General features: G+C 50.2%; 1 protein-coding gene across 2 annotated transcripts in view; it reads left to right on the top strand.

The window, feature by feature from the left end:
• jarid2b (jumonji, AT rich interactive domain 2b) overlaps positions 1–21,878 on the top strand; it is a 134,696-nt gene that overhangs the window by 50,809 nt on the left and 62,009 nt on the right. For both annotated transcript variants that reach the window (XM_035430793.1, XM_035430794.1), the window contains exon 2: positions 16,800–16,935. In XM_035430793.1, the coding sequence (XP_035286684.1) occupies positions 16,800–16,935 (136 nt within the window). The remainder of the gene's footprint in view (positions 1–16,799; positions 16,936–21,878) is intronic.

The following is a 21,878-nucleotide window of genomic DNA, read 5'->3' as shown; positions in this document are numbered from 1 at the left end:
CAGCGTATTAGCAAGGTCTGTTACATTGCTGCCGTGGTTGAAGAGTCAAACCATGGTTCAGCCAGGTTCAGAGTCAGAATCGGGCGCTGGTCGGAGCAGAGGGCTTGCGGTGGAGCCGCGCTCTGAACCGGACTGGGCAGCGTTTCCAGGCTGCCCGCCGGGGCTGCGGAGGACAAATGAGGCTATTTAAGGAGCTTTAAGCCTCTTCAGTTCATTTAAATGAAAACGCATCATGTCTTTTGAGGGGGGACGTAACACTTTGTGGAGCATCTGTCCTGGACTGTCCTGTCACTTTGTAACTTCGTGCCGGTCCCTGGCAGCCTCCTCCTGGGCGGACGAACCGACGAGAGGATTGGCTGTCCCTCTCTGTGAGGAGCTGATTGGCTGTCCCTCTCTGTGACGAGCTGATTGGCTGTCCCTCTCTGTGACGAGCTGGTCGCCTTTCCTGCTCATTGCTTTCATTGGTTGCTGTCTGAGGGGGCTGCCATTTCCCCAGCTGCCCTACCAGCCAGACAGGGGGTGTCAGGCTTTACACAGATGAGCGAGGGTCTGTACTTTAGTGCCCGCATTGGCATGTACCCTTGAATTTGCCTGGTGTTCTCAAGGTGTCATTGGCTCTTGATAATCCATAATGTTCCGCAGGGTTGTTTGGGACTCGGACCAAAGGGAGTGCGGGTCTTTTGAAAGGTTATTTTGTCAGCTGATCTGGTCCGCTCTTCAGTACAAGTCACTTGTACCCTGTGGCCTTTCGCATTGCACTGTGAGGAAATGAATGCTACTATTGTAAGGAAATGAAACGGGTTGTGCTCCGTGCCAACATCTCTCTTTAAAGTATCCATCTTTATCATCATGAGAGAGGCTTTCTTTCAGACGATTAGATAGTGAAACTTTTTGAAGGGCAGAGATGTTTTTCTTTTTGATGTTTTTGGAGCATGTGTGTTTACACCGCACAGTGGTGCCGGAGAAGTCCTGTCCACTGGACAAGGGGTCCAATTATTGTGAGACGTAAACCTGAGTTGTGAAATGTAAATGAGTCTGAGTAATGTTTGATGGACATTGGTGTGTCTGCTACCTGCTCACTCTGGTCAAGGGCCTGACTCCTTCTCTGTCTTCATGTGTATCACGCACACGCACACATGCAAATGTTGCATTTGCACACAGATACACCTACATGCGCTCACACACGCACACACACACACACGCATATGGATGCAAATGTTGTATTTGCACACCGAAAGGCCTACGCGCGCACACACACGCACGCGCGCGTGCGAGTGCTCAATTCTTGGCTCTGTTCCTGCTGGCTGACTCCTCTAGTGAGGTAACAAGTCACAATAACCTTGTGCAATTCCTCGAGAGAGAGAGAGAGAGAGAGAGAGAGGGGAGAGGGACAAAGACGAAGAAGAAGTCTAGGTCAAAAGCAAAGGCGAGTCAGTCATTCATGCTGTCTCTCGCAATGGGCCTCATTCATAAAGTGTGCATACGATTCATTTTTATCGTCGTTTGTGCTTATGGACATTTCGGCATTCATCATTTTCTTCTTATGTGAATTTGTACTTTAGTAAGATCTAGATCTATGTGTGTTTGGAACCGCGTAAAGGCATAAGCAAATGTTTCTATTTAGAATTCTTTGAAGTAGTTCCAGACTTCATGTTAACAACAAATGTTTATCAATACAATTATTTAATTAATGTAAAATATTCATATTAAATATGCTGTTAATTTTTTAACTACATTGCCTACTTATCTTAACCTCAGATTTTTCACTAGATTTTCTTTTAAATTTAGTTTTAGTACGTTTGGTAGTTTTAGTTTAGTTTCATTTTTTCAAAAACTCATTTTTATTTTTATTTCAGTTTATGATATTTTCTTTTCTGCTCGCACACTTTTCGTCTTAGTTTTGTTTTACGATAATATCCTTGGTGGGAAACACGTGTAATTAATTTTGTTTATTAATAAAAGTGATTTATAATGATGTATGATGATAAAGACCCACAAGCACGCAGCCAAATCCAAATCTTAGCAATGGAGTAGGCTATTTGTTCATTTTGGATTACTTGGCTAAGCGTGCCTTGGGGATACAACGCGTCTTTAGGGACCGTGCATATGAGACGCAGTTATGTTTGCGGAGAGCGATGAATGGCTGATGTTTGCACACGACCCTGCAGGTGGCATGCCTTTTATGGGGTTTTTAGGGTGTTTCCTTATGCAAATCAACATGAACATGCACATTCATTTTATGAACAATTGACATTCATGCTCTGATGCACCTGGGATATGCACAAAATCTGAATTCTGTGCATGTTTCAGGAATCCCACCTTGGTTTTTTGTGAAAACTTTTAGGAACAAAAGTAAGAAGAATTTAAGAAAAGTTTTGTGAATGAGGCCCAATGTATGTATGTGTGTATATGTATGTGTGTGTGTATTTTTATGTGTGTGTGTATTTATATGTATATATACGTATATATGTATGTGTATATACATATTTATATGCATGTTTTTACCTGTGTGTGTGTGTGTATGTGTTTATGCATATAATACATGTGTGTGTGCATATAAGTTGGTTCTAAGTTTATATAGCTAACTTGGATGCATGACTATTAGTATTTCACCTCTTGACATAAATACCGCGTAGCCCCCGGATTCCCCGGCTGATCTTCACTGACAGCGGGATTTAGGCGGGCTCTGTCCCCCACAGCGCGTGCTGGAGGGTCCTGTGGAAATGGGGCTCTGGGACCGCCCCGAATCAGGCCGCTATTTAAAGGCTTCGCCTCAGGAGACCTTGGGTAAACGAAACCGCCACCCCCTTCTTCAGCGCTGGGGCCCGAGAGCGCGGGTTCTCCCCACGGCGTTCCGCGAACGCTCACAGTCCGCGCGCCTGCCTGTCAACCCGAGCGGCCGCGGACGGACGTGGGCGCGGTCCAACGGGCGTCCTGCGCGGGGTTCCCTCGGTGAGCTGCCGCGGACGGTCAGTGCCCGGACCGGTTCGGTGGACGGTCAGTGCCTGGACCGGTTCGGTGGACGGTCAGTGCCTGGACCGGCTGGGTTTTGCGCTGAGGGACCGGGTGTGGCTGGGGCCCACTGCTAACGCGTCGCGGGCCTGAGAGGCTCTCCGCTCCTTCCTGCTCTTTTGGTTTTATTCGTCGGGGGGGGGTTTGCTGCGCGTTAGATGGCGGGTCCTCTGTTGCATTGTCGCCGCGCACCTCCCGCGTGAGCAGAGCGATCCCCCGTTCAGTATTTATTGCCCTGTTTTTTTTATTTGCATTCGGGGCATGGGAAACTGCCCACTGGGACGATAAAGATGTGTTTACCCATCGATTTTCCGGAGGACCTCGTAACGGGCGAATAGAGACCCCCCATCGCAGCGAGACCCCCTCCTGGACACCCCGCTGCACTCCTGCTCCGCCCGCGCACCGCTCCGCCCGCGCACCGCTCCGCCCCGATGAATTATTTGTGAGATGTAGGCTATGCGCGCGGGGCTTTGGTACGCACTCACGTTCTGCCTAATGGAGGTCTTCCTCTCTGTGTTTTCCCCTCGCGCTGTGCATCGATTAAATCAGGTGGGCAGTAGGGGATGAGGCCGTGGAGGCCGTGCCTCGCTCTTCATCTGGCTCATCTCCGTTTGTGGTCCTCTTAAGTCTCTAAGTGTGTGTGTGTGTAAGTGTGTGTCTATGTGTGTGTGGCTTTCATCTCTTATGTGTTTGTGTGTGTGTCTGTGTGTCTGTGTCTGTGCCTGTGTGTCTGTATGTGTGGCTTTTATATGTGTATCTCTGTTATGTGCTTGCGTGTGATACTTGTGTTTTTCACATATGTGTATCTAATGTGTGTGTGTGTGTGTGTTTTGTTGGCATTGGCTAGACGCAAATTCACATGTGAGGCCCTTTGTGACTTATGTTTGTCTGTGGTCTCAAGTGAAGAATTGTAATGTCTGTGCGTCTGTACATCTGTGTGTCTGTGCATGTGTGTCAGGCCCTGGGAACAGGCCCCTCTTGTGTTGGGCAGTCCAGGCTGCAGCGTGTGCCCTTGTGGCTGCTGGGAATTCTGGTACAGTGTGGGAAAGACTGCTCTCTCCCCTCTCTAACTCCCCCCCCCCCCCCACTCCATTTCCTTCTGGTTCTACATGACTAACCAGAGTTCCGTGGGGCTCCTTCCATCCTGGGATCCTGGTTAGCCAGCGCAGAGGCTTCCGCTGCTTACGGTACAGAGGGGACTTTCACACGGAGCTCAGGGAGGGCAAAGCAGGAATTTAGGATGTGGGTAGAACTGCAAGAAACGGGGACCAAAGGATATTGCGGTCGGCGCTATGGAAACACGGGCGTTCCGGGGGACCGCGCGTCCCGCTGCAGATAATTTAGTCATCCGGCCTAATGCTCGACGCGCATGATGCCGTCATACTGCACTTCCTCATTAGAGAACTATCCGCCCGTTAGGCCTGCCTGTCAGCGAGACAAAGGGGAGCCTTCGGCCAAAAAAAACGGCATCTGTTTGCGTTCGCTTTTTCAACGCGGCCCGCGCGTGGGGCCTCTCCCCGCGGCGCGGTGCGTACGTTTCCTCCTCCCGGCCCCCGTCCGGGGCCTTCCGTGCCGATGGCGGGATCTCGCTTCGCTCTCGGCTCGTGTCCCGGCAGCTCTGGGGGCCTCCGCGGTCCCCCGTTTATTTATTAAAGGCTTACGAAAGCTGTGGAAGAAACTGTCAAATCCATTACGGCTATCGCTGCTCAGCCAGGGGAGAAAGGGAGAGAGAGAGAGTGAGAGAGAGGAGGAGGTGAGAGAGAGAGAGAGGAGGAGGAGGTGAGAGAGAGAGAGAGAGAGAGAGAGACGCGCACCCCGCCATCTGTTCCGCCTTAGCGTGTGCGTTTTCCTCTCCTCTGTAAACTTTTATCGAGCTCCGCGGCGGCCCTGCGCCGCGCCGACCGGAGCGATCCGGTTTCATTAAGGATGACAAAATCAGGCCGGGCCGGTCAGCGCCCCCCCCTGCCCCACCCCCCCCCCCCCCCGCGCGCTTTTAACCCTCCCCCCCCCACCCCCCCCCCACGCTCACCCAGGGGGCCGGGCGAGACGGACGAGGAACAGGCCTTCGCCTCGGGGGGGCTCGGCCGGTTCCGGTACCCATCCGCCGTCCGCCCACCCGCCGCCCGGCCTGGGCCGGGTCGCTTGGTTCTGCCCCCGGTGCTCAGACGGGACGGTGGAACCGTCGCTGAGGACGAGCGGTATTTTGGAGACGGGTTTATCTCAGGCCCTCGCCACGCTGCACAGCCCCCGCTCCAGGGCTGCGGTCCGCTTTTGGAAACGCTCTCCGGTCACGTGATCTCCGGCGGTTCAGGCGAACAGCTGGATACCCTTTGGCTGCATATTTCGAGTCGGCTGCAGGGCTGCACGTTCACAGCCGACGTAAAAAATGAAAATAAAGTCGGAATAAAACAACCGCTTGCACTTAAATGCATGAATGTTTCATGCTTTGGGTTTAGTAGTGTAGAGGCCCTTGTTTGCCCTGACCATGAGCAAGTCTCGCTTAGTTTCTACTTGTCCTTCAGGAGAGAGAACTATCAGGGCTTTTTTTTTCCTGCAGCCTGTGTTTGGGCTGCGCGTTCCTGTTGGGGGAACATATGGAATCCGGAAATTTCCACTCGGCTTGGGGGGACGTTGCAGTAATGAGGGGAATTGCTGCCGTGCCCCCCGGCCACTTCCTGTCTCTGGCTAGGCCGCGCCGCGCCGGGGCCTGTGATCTCACGGCCCGCTCTGGCGGTGATGATTACCAGGTGGCCGTTGGGCGAGGTCAAGCGGGCCGCCCGGCCTCCTGAACCTCGCTCGTCCGGCTCGTCACGTTAACGGCCTGAGCATCCTGCCCCGTAAAAACCTCAACGCGTCTGCTCCCTAAAAACCTAAACGCGTCCGCTCTCTAAAAACCTAAACGCGTCCGCTCTCTAAAAACCTAAACGCGTCCGCTCTCTAAAAACCTGAACTCTCTCTAAAAACCTGAACGCGTCCGCTCTCTAAAAACCTGAACGCGTCTGCTCTCTAAAAACCTGAACGCGTCTGCTCTCTAAAAACCTGAACGCGTCCGCTCTCTAAAAACCTAAACGCGTCCGCTCTCTAAAAACCTAAATGCGTCTGCACCCGATTCCTTTTTTTAAACCTGGGGCCTTCCAAAAGTGCTAGGTAATGCAGAAGAGTCGAGGGGCGAGAGGTCGAAGGTCAGGCAGCTGGTGGGTATTCCTAATGGAGAGGAGCTGTTCTTTATTGAATGTTAAGCTATATGTTATGGCATTCATTAAATTCAGTCTACTCCCTTTACTTTTTTTTTTTTTTTTTTTTTTAACACATGCTTTTTTTCAGGCGAAGCAAATCTCCCCCAGATCTGCACTCTGTTGCTGTATGTGTGTCACCGACACCTGCAGTTGAAGATTAACGTTTTTAAATAAAGACGGTGCCTGCTGAACTGCTGTTCAGGCTATGCCCAGTTTATACTGGCCTGCCTCCACATCTGGACTGAAGTCTTCTCTTTAAGCACAAGTCATGTTATTTTACCTAGCCTAGCGTAAGTGTGACGGCTGGCCCCGACAGAGCCTTTTAGACTTTGCGCTTTGGTCGGCCCTTTCCAGAAACAGCGGGTCACCCCCAGCACACCTCTGCGGCACCTCTGAGTTCAGACCTCTGCAACGGGAAGACTGTGACCTTCACAGAGACCAAAAAAACTAGCTAAACCACCACCGCCGCAACTGACTCGCATTATTGTGAACGCTCATGAGTGAAACTATTTGGCATCATTTCAACTGGATTCTTTCCCCCAAATGTTTTTCCACATGATGACTTCAGCTGAAGCACAATACAGCCCAACAGCTGAGCCCCAAGAGATATAGTGGCCATGGCCCATCATACGATAGCAGGGCGTGTTTCGTACTCTTTGGAAACCAGCATTCCAGTCCCACCTGGAACAGGAAATGTAAGTTTGGTGAAAGATTAGATTAGGCTTTAAGGCGTGCTTTGAAGGGGGAGTGGTAGTGAGGACGCTTCTGAAAGGCTAATTATTTTCCGTGCTGGAATTAGCCAGCGGAGAGAAGTTTATGCGTGCCATATGCTTCCCGAAGACAGCTGCGCTGGAAAGAAGTGAACTTGGTGCATGTTCTCTTCCATGATGACTTTGGGGGGTTACCAAGGTTATAAATATATTGGTATTTCAAGGGGGGATCAAAAGTTCAACATTATTCATGTATTAAATAAGGCCTGGACAGCTCAGTCCCTGCGGGAACGACAAGGGTACGAGGCGCAAGTCCGAATAATGTGACGGGTGGAAAGCCAGCGAACGCGTTCACCTGAGCGCGTGTCGTACGGCCCGGGTGAGCCTGGCAAGCTTTCTGCCCGCGAGCGGGTCATTGAAATGCAGCGGGCATCGCAGAGGGAGGCTCAGCTGCCTCCGTAGAGCGTGGTAAAATAGCCCCAACCAATGACGTTACCGGAGAGAGCGCGGCTCGAATTACGCGCAAGGTCATTTCGCTGGTCTACGGTTGTCCGGTACTTTACGAGGAAGATCTTTCCCACAAAAACCCGACTCAGGTTGGAAGTTGTGGGGTTGTGTGAGTGTGACATCAGAAGTCGAAGCGACGTTTAAAAAGTCCTTTCTTTCGACGATTGAAGTTTGAGGAAATTTTTCCTCGGACGGTTCTGGAAATTTCTCGGGCTTTTCCGGCTCTGCTGGTCGTTCGCACAGCGTGACGGAGCCCGATCCGGCTGGAAGTTTTGGGATGAGCCCGGACTGCGAGGGAGCCAGTGAGCCTCGCCCGGAGTCGGGGGAGCCTGTTTGTTGATTAGTGTCGGTGACAGGGGGTTGGTCCCGGGCGCTGGGGTCCCGGCGCTGGGGTCCAGCTGCTCTGTCAGCGCTGAGAGATGGCGGGTTGCGCGGAGCGAGGCCCCTGCTGCGTCTGTGCGTCGCGCGGGACAGCTGACCTGGCACAAACGCTGCAGAGGCTAGGTGACAGGACAGGGGCCCAAACTGGGTGTTCTGCCCTTGAAAGTCCTCTCCATTGAGGCTTTTTGGATCTCTTAACAGCACCAGAATAACCTGTTATTCACAGTGGAATTTATTTGAAATTAAATGGAATTTCTACCGCCGTCTTCCTCCTGCCGCCGCCCACCGGCTTCACTAGCGTATCGCGTTCTTTGTTGATGGAGCGATAATGGCAGCGGTCTGTCGTATTCCGGTTTGACTCGTCCGTGCACGTGCGCGCTCGGAACGCCGTGCGGTGGGAACATGAAGCCGGTCTGTAGGACGGAGCGGGAAAGAGAGGCGGCTCTGCCTGCGTTTCGTCTCCTTGTCCTCAGACATTCTCCAGCACCAAGGCCTGACTGTAAACACCCCGAAAGAAAGAGCTGGCTCTCCTTTAGAGGCCCTGCGAGACTCCGGCCAATGGATCGCTTCCAAAATATAGCTTACGGGGGGGGGGGTGGAAAAAAAGCAGCGGCAAAAGGCTTAAATGGTTCCATAGCCACGGCCTCCTGCTGGTCCTCTTATGGACAGGGAAGTGAAGAGTAGTTTGTACTGAGGTCCGCTCATGCAGGAGAACATGTTTGTTTGGTCCCTTCAGTATAGGTACCTATGAATTCTGAATGATCCTTGGAAATGGTTTATTTATTGCAAAACGGCTTGAATGAATTAGCTAGATTGGTCGCAATTTAAGATGGGAACTGGGTCAATCTGAAGAGGCTAAATGCCAGGACTGTCGGCTGGACGCTTTTGAAATATTCCCAGCTTGTGAAGTCAGAGCATTTGGAACTAAATGCCCTCACTTTATGTGTCTGGCAACCCTACCCTTTGAGCTAGATCTGACCTGTTTCGCAGTTGTTGAAATTCCCTAATTTAATCCCTAATGTGAGATGTTTTTCTTCGTAGGCCAGACTCAACAGTGCTATGCATACGTCGAAAGTCTAAAAAAAAAACAATATTTCACCTGCGCTTATTGTTAGCTGAAACATAGCACTTTGTTGTTCAGTTCGTTTTTACAATTGCGCTGGTTCGACGTTCAGCGTACGCTAAACTGCTCGGAGGCTAACCGTACAGCTGGCAGACACATGGAATGGTGGAGAGGAACTTGCGCAGCTACCGGGGGAAGAATGTGTGCTACACAAACACAAGTTTCAGTGAATGTGTGTTGTAATAACAGAATTCGGCTCGTAAAAAGGAGCGTTTTTTGGCACGGAGCCGACGTTCTTTGCTGATGAAATTCAGACAATTACCGACAGCTCTTTTTATAGCCGTACGTGTGAATGCCTGCTGTTTTCAAACCGGAATCCCTCTTTAAGTGGTTGACTTTTTCGCTGCAGCGCTTCCATTGTGCTGCACGTTCATCAGAAAAAAGGGCGAATTTCCTTTTCCTACATAAATCATTTTTTGAGGCCAGTCTGTTCTACTGAATAACCTTGACTGACATCGACTAAAAAGACCTTTGTAATTAAACCTGCACTAAACATTGTTGGGTTGGTCACAAAGATTCCTCATACAGTCATCACACAAGAAAGGTATACGGTGCTGCTGTGCTTTCAAAACCAATCACAAATAAAGCATTTTATTGCCACAAGAAAGTAGTGTTAAAGGAGACAAATGAAATTTAATTACCAGCGCGTGTTCTGGTGTTATTGGATTTGATGGCCGGGGGGGGGGGGGGGGTTTACAGAGGAATAAAATAGCTTGTTCCGGACTTTCAGGCTGTGAAAAGAGAAAAAGGCGACGTTCTCCAGAAGGATTGCCAGGAAACGCCCGCGCCGCACGTCTTTCCTCGCCGTGCGTTCCTTCAAACGGGCGCCGTGGTTACCGGCCCCCCCCCCCCCCCCCTCCCCTGCTGCCCGCTGAACGCCGTCGCCAGGGTCGGGGTCGGGTCGGGTCTGGTCGGGTCTGGTCGGGTCTGGTCCGTCTCAGGCTGACACCGGTGCGTGGGCGTGGCCGGGTCCCAGCGCGGGGGCACGTCAGACCTCTGACCCCTCTCTGTGGGAGGCCTCCAGGTAGCGCCGTTTGGGGGTCGGGCCTGGGTGACCCGCCGGGCCTCTCAGCCTTCACTCCCAGGCCCCCGGTGACAGCCGGCCCAAATAACCGCGCTCCAGTCTGGCGCTGGGTCAGACCCGCCGCCCTTCGCTCTGCTCACCCCCCCCCCCCCCCCCCCCCACCCCAGGCCACCTTCCTCTACCCTCCTCATCTTACACCTCTTTACCCCTCCCCCCATGCTCCTTTACCACCCCCACCTCCATTCCCCCCTGCTCCTACTCAATGACTCCTAATCCTCCTTATACCCCCACCTGCATCGCCGTGTTGTGTCTTATTGCTTGCAGATGTGGAAAGTGGAGGACCAATCTTAGCATGTGGACATTTTCGTAGTTCTGCTAGCCTGGAAAGTGAAATATCTTGAGAGGATGGATTTTTCTGAGTAGCCCTACGCGTTAGCCTGCAGGTCTGGGTCTGGCCCTGGTAGTCGTGCGTTTCCGCGGCGATCTTTCACACGCTTTTTACTTCTCACTTCCCTCTTTCACGTGAACGAGGGCGTCGCCACAGCTCTGCTCAGCACGTTTCGCCCTTTCGTTTTGGAACGGTCGTTTTTATTTTTGTTCTTGTTGTTGTTGTAAGCCGAGCGCGTGATCGTGCCTCTGGCCCGATAGCACGCGGCGGCGGGCCCCGGGGGGCCGCGGATGAAGGGTTCAGCAGCGCGCTTTCGCTCAGTGACGCAAGCGACGTTGCCACGGCGTTGAGCCCGTCCCCAGACGCACCGGGGCATCGCTGCGATTTACAGGTTCTGTCACCTGCTCGGGATTCGTACGCAAATGCGTGTGTCGGGACACCGCCACGCCAGGTATGCTGACTTAAACCGATCGAAGCGCCTGCGACAGAGAGAGGTATTCGCACTGCATGTGCTACTGGATGGCAGTCAACTTTGGCCCATTTTCTGAATTTATACGGCCTCGCTACCGACGAGCGGCGGTCTACTCATCTGATTTTTGTTTGAAAAAACACACGTACCTAGATACTCTCTCATGTTTGACTCTGCCCCCGTCGGATATACGCACTGCAAGCCTCAGGCTGAGCGTGATAAGAGAAAAACATTTATCTCCCTATCTCAGAGACATTCAGCTTTCTCTTCTGGCTGACGTCTTGTCCGTTGTTGTGACGTGGGCCAATTCTTGTTTTCATCAAAGTACGTGAGCACATTCCTGTCAAGTGAAGACTTGATTCACAAATAGTTCTCTCGGCGATCTACAAGGCGTCGATTGGCCTGATTACAACGAAGGCTCTTAAATCCCACAGCCCCTTACTTTATCTTTTATGATGACACTGGTGCACATTTGAGTTGATTGTGCTGGTTGTCAGGGGCATTGGTTTCCGTAGCAGTCAGTGTTTTGTGTCGTCGCAAGAAAACCGTTGCTCATTAAGAACACCCACCTTCCCTCTCATTCCGTGTTATTTGAAGCGATTTGTCCTCATGATAGGAGTTTGTCAGTATGTGTGTGCGTATGTGTGTGTGTGTGTGTGTGTGTGTGCAGGAGAGCGAACATGTCTACGCGTGTTGTGACAATGGCGCGGTCATGCTGAAGTGAGGATATTCGCGTCCCTTTGGAACCCAGGCGGGCTTGTGGGAGCGGCGCTGGGCAAACGGAGCGTGCCGCGCGCGGTGTGAGGAAGGGCCCCGGCGCTCATTAGCGGGAGGCCGCCTGCTCCCCCGGGGATTCTGGGACAGGGGCTGCGCTTCGGGTGCGCCACACCAGCGCGGAAAGACGGCCTTCTGGAACAAGCAAGGGCCTGACGTTTGGCAGGGGAACGCTGCAAAAAAAACAGAAAATAAGTCCATCTCAACAAGTGTTTTATTCTTGTATTTAAACTTATATTAATGTAATAAATCTTATTTTTCTATTATGTTTTTGCTAAAGAAGACAAAAAAATGACAATGCAGTGAGACAGTTAAAGTCAAGTGATTAATTTCAAGAATGAACAATAACACGCTAATATTTGTTACTTGAGGGAAAACACAAGATTTTAAGTCTTATTACAAGACTAAAACATTTAAGACACTTTTTACAGTGAGCGCATTTTGAGAGTCAGTGAGAGACAGAGCGTGGGATTGTGAGTCGGAGAGAGAGAATGGATTGAGAATTATGGGTGAGAAAAATATTTAATAAGTATTATAAATATATACTGAATATTTTTTTCTTCAATATGTATTTATATATAAAAATAATGAGGCTGATTTTTGCTTCTTGCGCCTTTTCTCTTTCATTTGTTAAATTAATTGATTCTAACCCATTTATCCTTCCCTGAACAAATAAATACTATTGAAAATGGCAGCTGGGAGGTTAAACTACTGTGATTTATGACACAGGAAACTGCTTGGGGGGGAGAGGTGAGTTTGATGTCTGTGTATTTTTGCCATATGTTCAGTCCCAGTGCTACTTAGTAATTAGCTTGCTTCGGTTCTTGATGGTCTAAATGTGTGTGTGTGTGTGTGTGTGTGTTAGAGTTAATCTCAATTTGTTTTTATTTCTTTTTTTTTCCATTACTGTTTGATCACCACACTCTCCTCACTGTCAGACCAAAATGATTAGTTGTTTATTTTTTGAAAGTGGAGCTGCTAATCATAGTTAATGACCCATAGCCCCACCTCAACAAAACACAAATTAAGAATGATAACTAGCTAACTCTGGAAGAGACAAAGAAAGCTATGTCGAGAGGGGACTGACTCTTCAGTACTTGGCACCAGCCTCAGTGCCACGTAAGACATCGTTCCTGGATTCGTTCACATTAAGCTGACGACAAGGCGATTTTTGACCTATTTTCTAACAAATGAATCTTGACACATTTGCTTAAATTGTGTGAACATTTTACCGTGGGTAATTTGGAAATATTTCATTCAACATATGAGCACACTGCAGCTGTCCTTTAAATTCAAAAACTGTACTTCAGATGTGTTATATTTTTAGTACACAGTAACTTGTTCTATAGATAATACCTTACTCAGCACACTTTTTACGCTGTGTGCGTGTGTGTGTGTGCGTGTGTGCGTGTGTGTGTGTGTGTGCGTGTGTGTGTGTGCGTGTGAGAGAGAGATAGAGAGTGAGAGAATGAGAGAGCGAGAAAAGGAAACCGTTTGGCCCGTCGCCAAAGTTCTGAGAAACCCCGGCAAATTCCTGGTTGTTTCTCCCGAGTTCAAAGCAAAGGGCTTGGAACAGCAGCACATGTAACAACTTGGGGTTTACACCCTTCTGTCTCAGTCTGGCGGAGAGCCAGGCTGCACGGGGGGGGGGAAACGATACCGGTGTCTGCCTAATTGTTCTTCGCCTAGCCAGCGCTAGCACAGCGGCGGCGGTGAACGGAACGAGGACGCCTCCTCGCCCCCCTGCCTTTTCGGGGGGGTTTCGCGGATCTCCTGCGCCGCGCGGCCCCCATTGTTCTCTCTGTCAGCCACGCCAGCCGTGCTCCACGCCATTTCCCCAAAGACCATTAACTTACCCCTCTGTGTCACCTGCCTGTCCTGTCAGCGTGGGCCGCTGTCACTGTTCATCTGTGATGTCGGCCCCACCTCAAACCTGACATGCAAAGTGTCCCAAGGTTTTTTTTCTTTTCCCTTTTCTCTTTTGCATATAGAAGACAAAGGCGTTCTGTGTTCTGGATCTGATTTTATCTTTCAATGGAGAGGAAGACGTGCTCTAATTGGCTATTTAGATGACACCACATCTGCGTGTGTGTATTTTACCCCACCAAAACCGAAAAGCCACGTCTAATTTGAGTTTAAAATGACGCCCCAGTACACAATGGGTTTATGTGGTGTGTCCAGCCAGGCACTTTCGCTTGGTCTTATTTTCTCACGGATGCACCCCTGGAGCGTGTTAGGATGAGTGCGGCTGATGTGCGCGTAACGGGGTTGATCTGGTGGCTTTGCACGCCGCACGCAGCCGGGAGTGACGCGCCGTCGGCGCCGCAGAGCACCGGAGCGCGTGTCGGCGTGTCTGCCAGCCGGCGACGCCGCCTCGCTCACCCGTCAGCGTCCTCAAACGAGTGCGCCGCCTTCCGTTTCCCCCGCCCCCGAGTCGGAAGCCTGCCATCTCCAGGGAGACTCTGCACGCCCCGCGCTCCCGCCGGTCGCTCCACAGAACGGAACCTCAGAAAAACGCGTACCGACCGGGGAGAGTTCTGGGGCAGGAACTGTGTGGGGAAAAAAAGACGTGTACGCGCGCATCTTCATTTCCTCGCCCTTGCTTATTTCTGCGAAGCACTTACTGAGCTTTTACGTCTGACGTGAGGTGTGTGTAAATCTAGAGCTCCTTGTTAGCTTCGCTGTAAGATGTGAAATGGCCGTTTTGAATTGCGAGCCAGAGAGAACGCCAGAGGCCGTCCTTCACCAGAACTTTGCCGCATGCACATTACGTTACCTTTATGTGGCTTAAAGGCTGCCATTATCCTCACAAAAACAACATGCTCAGCAGTCCGGTGAAGCACACTGCGACTCAGTTTACTTCCGGTGAAGTAAACTGAGTCGCCCGCCTATAGGCAAACCGTCTCGCGGTCGCATGGCGAACAGGGCTGAGTTTAATCCCGCCCTCTCTGAGTTTAACCCCTCTCTGTAAGCAGCTCCTGTTTGTTTATGATAGTTTGTTTATACAGTCATGGACTCACGCTGCAGAGTCTGCTTTCTCGCTGTCACGTTGTCCGACTGTGGCGCGTGCTGCCGGTAGCGCTTCCCCCCCCCCCCGATCACGCCGTGAGCCCGCTTCGCACCGACAGACCATTCCAGAACAAGCGATCGCTTGCCAGATCCCATCCTTTCACATCTGTAGAGTGTTTGAGTCAACATTGTGTTTGACAACACAATATGCTGTCTGGGAATTATTATTATTTTTGTCTGTTTATATACTTTATGATTTGCCAAAGAAAATAACTGAGGGCACTTCTTTTTGCATATCTCAGGCTCAACCCTGTGCTGTGGTGTAAGAATACAAATCTGTTACGCCTCTCCCTTTTTAAAAAGCACTAGTGAGTCTAATATCCACTCTGCTGTCCCTCCTCCTGCAGTCACAACCTGCTGAAACCTTCCCCAGGGGCGTCCCCAGACAGAAGGGCTGTCGTTTAAAATCAGCTTCTATTCACTGTCCGAAAACAGCAGTCTGAACCGCGACTGCACCGCTCCTGTGTGTAACTTTGGTGTCCCTGGTGCTCCTGTTACGATGCGTTTTTGGTATGGTGTGTCGAGTAATTTCTTGTCCGTTTTATTACCATTTCACCTTGGTGAGCTGAAGAAGTGTTGACAGTTACTACAGGGGTGATACTGAATGGTGTCCATAAACACTTCAAAAACATGCGCTCACACATTAATGATGAGGTGACCGTTTACTGTGCTGCGAATAGCCTACTGTTGTCGTGATTCAGGAATAAAAATGTTTTATTGAATTAAAACCATTATTTGCACTCACAAACTAGCATGTCAATAAAGGGATTGTTCGTATTGGCCATAAATGTCTCCCGTAAGGCAAAATGGTTATGGGTTTTGGCAAAGCTGGCAAAATGAGTTTGCGATGAGGTGAAATCGAGAATCGGCTCTGTGGCGTCGTGCCTTCCGTTCAACACGGTTTGCGTCTCCAAACCCTCGTGCTTCAAGTCCCTGCGGATCGATACCCGTTATCAACATGCCTTTAGTGTCACTGCGCAAACCGAGGGGGGAAAAAATGGATTTCTTTTTGGGCGATAATTAACAGCAGTGATGCGACTGACAGAATCTCGTTCTGTCCTCTAAATGCCTCCGTCGACACAACCCCCGAGCGTGCAAAAAAAAGGAAATGGGGCCAGCATCCTGTTTAGACGCTCATTGTGGATTCAGACTTGCGTGGTCGCGGGGGGGGCCCCGTAGGTTTAAATAGCGGCGAATGCTAATTTCCTTTTGAGGTGCGGGGGCTCCTGCGTCTGTCGTTAGATGTTTGACTCTCGCGGCAGTCGAACGCGTCTGTTTACACGGCGAGGAGCGCTACGCCGAAGAAGCTTTTTTCATCAAGCTCGTCGGAGAGGGAAAGAGAGAACTGAGCGCAGAAGTCGGCACGCCGTTCTTCCAGGAGCGGCGGCGACGACGGCGACGGGAGTTCGCAGCCCGCTGTCTCCAAGCCCTCTCGCGGCTTCTCAGAAGTACAGTCGCCGGGTTTTTTTTTTTTCCGCGCAGACAGATGTTTGTACAATCGCGAGATTAAAGAGGGGGAAGAGAGGGAGAGCGCGCTAGGAAGAGCAGCGTAACCCGCTCGTAACAATAACATCCTCTCCGTCTCCCCCGGGGGGGAGCAGAAAAGCTCTCGCTTTTTTCGGCGCGGGCTCGAGGCTTCCCTCTCGGGACTCCGGCGGCTGAAGTCGCTGCGGCTCCCCCCCCCCCCGTGTCACAGACCGGCTGGCGGTCGCCGTCGGTTTCTGCCGTGGCTGCCTAGCGGTTCGCTGTGCTGCGCGTGCATGCGTCGCGTGGATTTGCATTATGCAGATTGTGCCCTGTGCACTGTTTAGTTTTTATAAATTGTGTTGTGGATTTGATGTTGGGTTTTTTTTTTTTCTATTTACTGCGCGTTGCGTTTTGTGTCTGGATTGTGTCGTAGGGTGCATTATGTCAGTGTGGGTTGTGTTGGTAGGTTGTGTTGATGTACTGCGTTTTGGCGTAGTTTCGGTTGGACCATGCTTGGGGTGTTGAACATATGAATTGTATTTATTGATATGTGTAATGTGTGTATGTGTGTATGTGGATGGTGCTCTGAGGACTGCTCTGAGCTCTGGCCTAACTGTGACCTTTTGGTCTCCTGTGCAGGATGACAGCGATGGGATCCCATGGTCAGAAGAGCGGGTGGTGCGCAAGGTGCTGTACCTGTCCCTCAAAGAGTTCAAGAGCGCACAGAAGAGGCAGCTGGGGGACGGCCTCTCCGACGGAACCAAAAACGCCAACGGTGAGTGGCTGCTCGGCCTAAAGACCCCGTACACCTTCACCGTCTTCCAGTAAACTCCTCTGCCCCCTCGCCTCCATGCTTCGTGTTTACTGGTTAGTTTCTGTGCCGGTCACAAGGTGGATATTGGAGTGTGAGGTGGGTCAGTGTATTGGGGGGGGGGGGGGGTACTCTGGACTGATAACCGCGGGTGTGTTTTTCTAACGCTTTCAGGGCTGGGGAGCTTGACAGCAGGGCAGTTGGCAGGGATTGCACCGCTGTGTTTCTGATTAAAATGGCGTCGTGGCCAGGATATGGCACTGGGTTCCATTACAGGGCAGGGAGACCGTATGCTGGGGCCTGGTAGGGGAGAGAGGGGGTATAATGGAATTCTGGGATGTTTTGGAGTCCATTTGCAAAGTTGCGACTCTGGAGTTTGCTCTCACAGCTGCAGCCTCATAATTTACCGAAAGAGTTCATGTAAGTGGCAAGAATAACAGGGAAAGACGTTCGGACATCTCAGTAGGAAGTAAAGGCAAACACAAATTCAAGTTTATTCTTTGTCCTTGATTTTTTTTTTTTTTAAAAACCTTTACATTTTAAAGATGTTTACATTTTTGGTTAGGCCCTTGGAAAATGTACAGTCTAATATGTGGTCTAATAAAATGAAAAAATGTGCATGTTTTTTAAATTCGACATCTTGGCCTATTTAAATGAGCCAGTTTCAAAAGCGGAAACACGTCAAATAAAACTGAAAGTCTGGATGATTAGGATGAAGATATGGGGACAAGGAGAGACGGCGTTCCCTGCTTGCACATCTACTCTTTAATCAGAACTTCCCTGCTGGACTTTTGATCCAGCCTTTGCACTCCAGTTATTAAATAAGCCATGTCCTTAATCGGGTCAGATACGACCGCTTGCTCCATCGTTTTTCTAAACGTGCAGGTCTTCGGTTGTATTAGCCCTGTGTGAAATCTCTCAGTGCCGGCTTTTTAAATCTCTCTGAAGATGGGGGTGGGAGGGTGTGAGGTTTAACAAGGTCCGTGATTAGAACAGAGAGACGGTCTCCATTGGCCGAGCAGGAAGCATTGCTGGGGAACTGATGGTTAGGAACAATTATGTGGTTAAGCCTTCACGGTTGACCAGCTTCCAGTAAAGGTGTGGAACTTGGATGAAATAAAAATCTGGTCTGTACATGTACACGAAGCTTTACATTGCACCATTGACCTTCAGTAGGATTTAAGCTGCTCTTTACAATCAGAGCCTTGAACCTGGTGGGTCGTATGTCTTCACTGTGTTGGGATATTTCATTCTAACAGATTCTGGGGGTGGTTTGTCGTGTTTTTTCCACAGTTCTACCTCACCTCTTAATTCCCAAACTCTTACATGTCTTTAAATCCAAAAAAAAAGGTTAAATTTACACAAAACTATCCCAATGACCTTGTAGTGCTGTGGGTAATGTGACTGCAGTTATTCCAATGGAATCTCTTACATTTTTAGCTGACAAATATAAATGATAAAGGGATTCAGGATGTAACTTCTGGGCCCTGTTTCATTAAGCGGGTTTACTGAGTTAGCTGCGTAAGTGCATTGAGTAAAACCTGGAACCCTCCCAAATTTGGAACATGGACTGGAATAAAAAGAGCTGTTCGGGGTTTTACTCAGTGCAGTTATCCGGTTAACCCTGTAATCCTGCTTCATGAAATAGCCCCCCGACCGCAAGGTTGTCCTAAACTGGGTGAGCAGGGACAGATGATATCTGATGTTTTCTAGATGATCTGGCTGTTAGAACCTCTGTCCTTATATGTAATATGTGTGAAATAGTGATCGCACTATGTCCTAATAAATTGTATTATCCATATCAAATCATTTGAATTGAAGCCAACTTTATTGCTACACCCTATTATGTTGATAACTCTGGCTAACATAACTACTTTATTGTCGGTTTATCTTGTTACCTTTGACCTTATTTGATACATTACATTACAGGCATTTGGCAGACGCTCTTATCCAGAGCGACGTACAACAAAGTGTATAACCATAACCAGGAACAAGTATGACGAAACCCCTAGAGAGAAGTACCAGTCCAAGTGCAGGGAACAACCGCATAGTTCAACTTGGACCCTGAAGGTTAAACTGATTAACACTAACACAAACGAGAACAGCAACAACGCAGTCTATGGAAAAATACAAGCAATAGTTAAGACAGGTGCATTAACTAAGTCACCTACGAAACAGCTACCTAGTTACAACCCTAAGCTTACAGTCATTTAAGAGATTACAGGGAGGTAGGGAGGGATGGGGAGAGGTGCAGCTTGAAGAGGTGAGTCTTCAGTCGTCCCTTGAAATGGGTCAGTGTCTCAGCTGTTCTGACCTCCACGGGGAGGTCATTCCACCATCGTGGGGCCAGAACAGACAGGAGACGTGTTCTGGAAGCATATCTAAAATACATATACATATCTAAAAAGAGGATTTTTGCCAATGCTTCCCTGCAATGGATTCACATCCTGTCCAGGGAGTACTCCAGCCCCCATGCAACCCTGACCTGGAATAAGCAGGTTAGGTAATGGATGTACGGAAGTAATTTATTCCAATGTTAAGTGCAGCGCTGTTTCTTTAAACCTGTGAGCAGTATTATTCACTGTGGGAAGCGCTAGCAGATTTGATACAGTTGATGTAACATTTAACGGGGGCAGAGCTGGTTTCGCACCCGGGACCGGGAACGCTCAGCGTCTGGGTGCGTGTCAGAGAGCAGATCTGAGCCGGCGCGATGAGAAGGCTCAGCTCCAGGGCTCAGGCGCGTTTGCCTGTGGTGTTAAAAAAAAGAAACAGGAAGAATTAGCGTTTCTGAAGCCTTTCCTACCGGGCCTTCGTCTGACACCTCTGCTCAGCGCCTAGTCAACGAGGAGACGGAAGCTCAGACCGCCTCAGAGCAGATCTTCCGCTGTCGGGAGCGAAGGCTGAGGAAAAGAGCAGGAGGTCTGGCTCCAGGCTTCAGGAAAGTTTGAGGGGGGACTGAGAGAAGTCAGACTAGATGTTGGTTGTTTTCTTTTTTCACCCCCTCGCTCTCTTTTTGAAATCCTCTAAGGCCGCCGCTTCCTTTCGAGAGGGTTATTTTTCCATCGAGCGGCCGTTTCCGTGGCACCCCCAGGGCCCTGCTGGTCACGGCGAAGGGCTGACCTTATCAGCCGAATAAAAAATAAGCCATTACAGCGGCTTCACAGCGGGGGGCGCCGCGGAGGACGGGCTGAACGGAACCCGGCCGAGCGTCTGGGGGGGGGTTTTGTGGGCGGACTCCCCTGCGCCCACTCTCTCAACACGCGCCCCCTTTCCGTTAAAACGTACAGCCCTTATTCCGAACCGGTCCTTTAAGAACGCGGCGGAGCACGTGGACGTGTGTTCCTGTGGCAGCCCGCGAGCTGACCCGTGCCGTTTCTCACAGGGGGGAAACGGGGGGAGCCGGCTACAATCAGAGCAGCTGGGTCTCGAGTGTCATCTTCCTCCCGTGGCGCGGAGGGACTGTCTGCCCCTTTAAAAGGGGGCGTGGCCGGCCGTCGCCCTGCAGTCGGCGGTTTGTGGCGGCCTCAGACCGGAGAGCAGGACCGTCTAGACCGAGCGCGTGTGTCAGTCTCCGCCGTGCCCCCTCCGCGGGGCTGTCTGGTAACCGGCAATCACCGCCCCGCCGGCCCGCTCTGCCTCCCCGGCGCCCTGTGTTATTAAGCCAATGACATTCTGCCCCGGTGCCGCGCCACCTGCCGCGCGGCTTGCTCCCGGCCGCTAGGCCCCGCCCCCCCACCGCCGCCCCCGCCAATGGCAGGTCTCGCATCGCTGGAGCTCCGGTTGCTGCCCGGTCAGGAAGTGCTGCTGTCATGCTTTTTTTTCCCCCTCTCTGTCTCTTTCTCTCTCCCTCTTCTTTCCTCTTTTCTCCCTCTCTCTATCTTCCTCTCATGCTCCTTTCCTCCTTTTTTCCCTTCCTTTTTCTGTCTCTAGTCACCTCTCCCCCTCCCTTCCAACCTCTTCCCCATACTCAGTCTCTATCCATCTCTCTCTCTCTCTCTGACGCTCTCTCTCCCTCCCTCTCTCCCCCTCCCATTCTCCTCTGTCTGTATTAATCTCTATCATGTGCCATTACCCATTTAGAGGGAAGAGGGAGATGCTCTCCAGACGCAGCGCTGTTGCTTTAGCTAAGAGGCTGCTGGGTGGGGATGCAAAGCAAGTACAGCACACAGTAACCCTGTGACTGGAAATCACCTCATTATCACTGTGCGACCGTTATTGTGATTTCATACGCGATTGGCAAAGCCACCTGGCGTTTTTGAGTTTAAGCTCAATGCCCAGGTGGTGCAGGTGCAGATCTATGATTGATTTCTCTTTAGATGGATGCTCAAAATGAAATGAGTTTGAGTACACTGTTTGTCTGGAGGTGTTGGGCAGTTTGTCAGAACACTGGTGTTTCTGAGCCACAGTTTCCCTTGCCATTTATCCCCACTGTTGGTGTAAAGAGGTTTTAAATGATCGATTTGTGTACTTTTGATTGGTTCAGAGAGCTGGTGGATGGACAATAGGGTGTGATATAGACAACACAATGGTGATGAGAGTGTGATGCCATGCAACGTTATGCAAAACTGCATTTTTCTTTTTCAAAAGTATCTCTATTGGCTAAGGAAATGCAGTGTTAGTGCATCTGGAGATGCAATGTCTTTGTCATTGAGACTTGCACATTATTGTAATTATTGAAATTATTGCAGCACAACCTACTGGGGTTGGGGTCAGTTTAATTTCTATTCAGGCAATTTTAGAAAATTCATTGAAATTCAAATAGTGAATTAAAAAATCCTCACAGGATATTATGGCAATATTTCAATTCTTGAATCGAATTTCAGTAAGTTTTGCAGAATTGAGCAAATTTAAATTAAATTAACCTAAACCCTAAACATGACCCCTTCACAAATGCTCATACGTCAGAA

This window comes from Anguilla anguilla, chromosome 8 (genome assembly GCF_013347855.1).
Source record: "Anguilla anguilla isolate fAngAng1 chromosome 8, fAngAng1.pri, whole genome shotgun sequence".
Taxonomy (NCBI): domain Eukaryota; kingdom Metazoa; phylum Chordata; class Actinopteri; order Anguilliformes; family Anguillidae; genus Anguilla; species Anguilla anguilla.
This window is presented reverse-complemented; position numbering and strand designations above follow the sequence as displayed.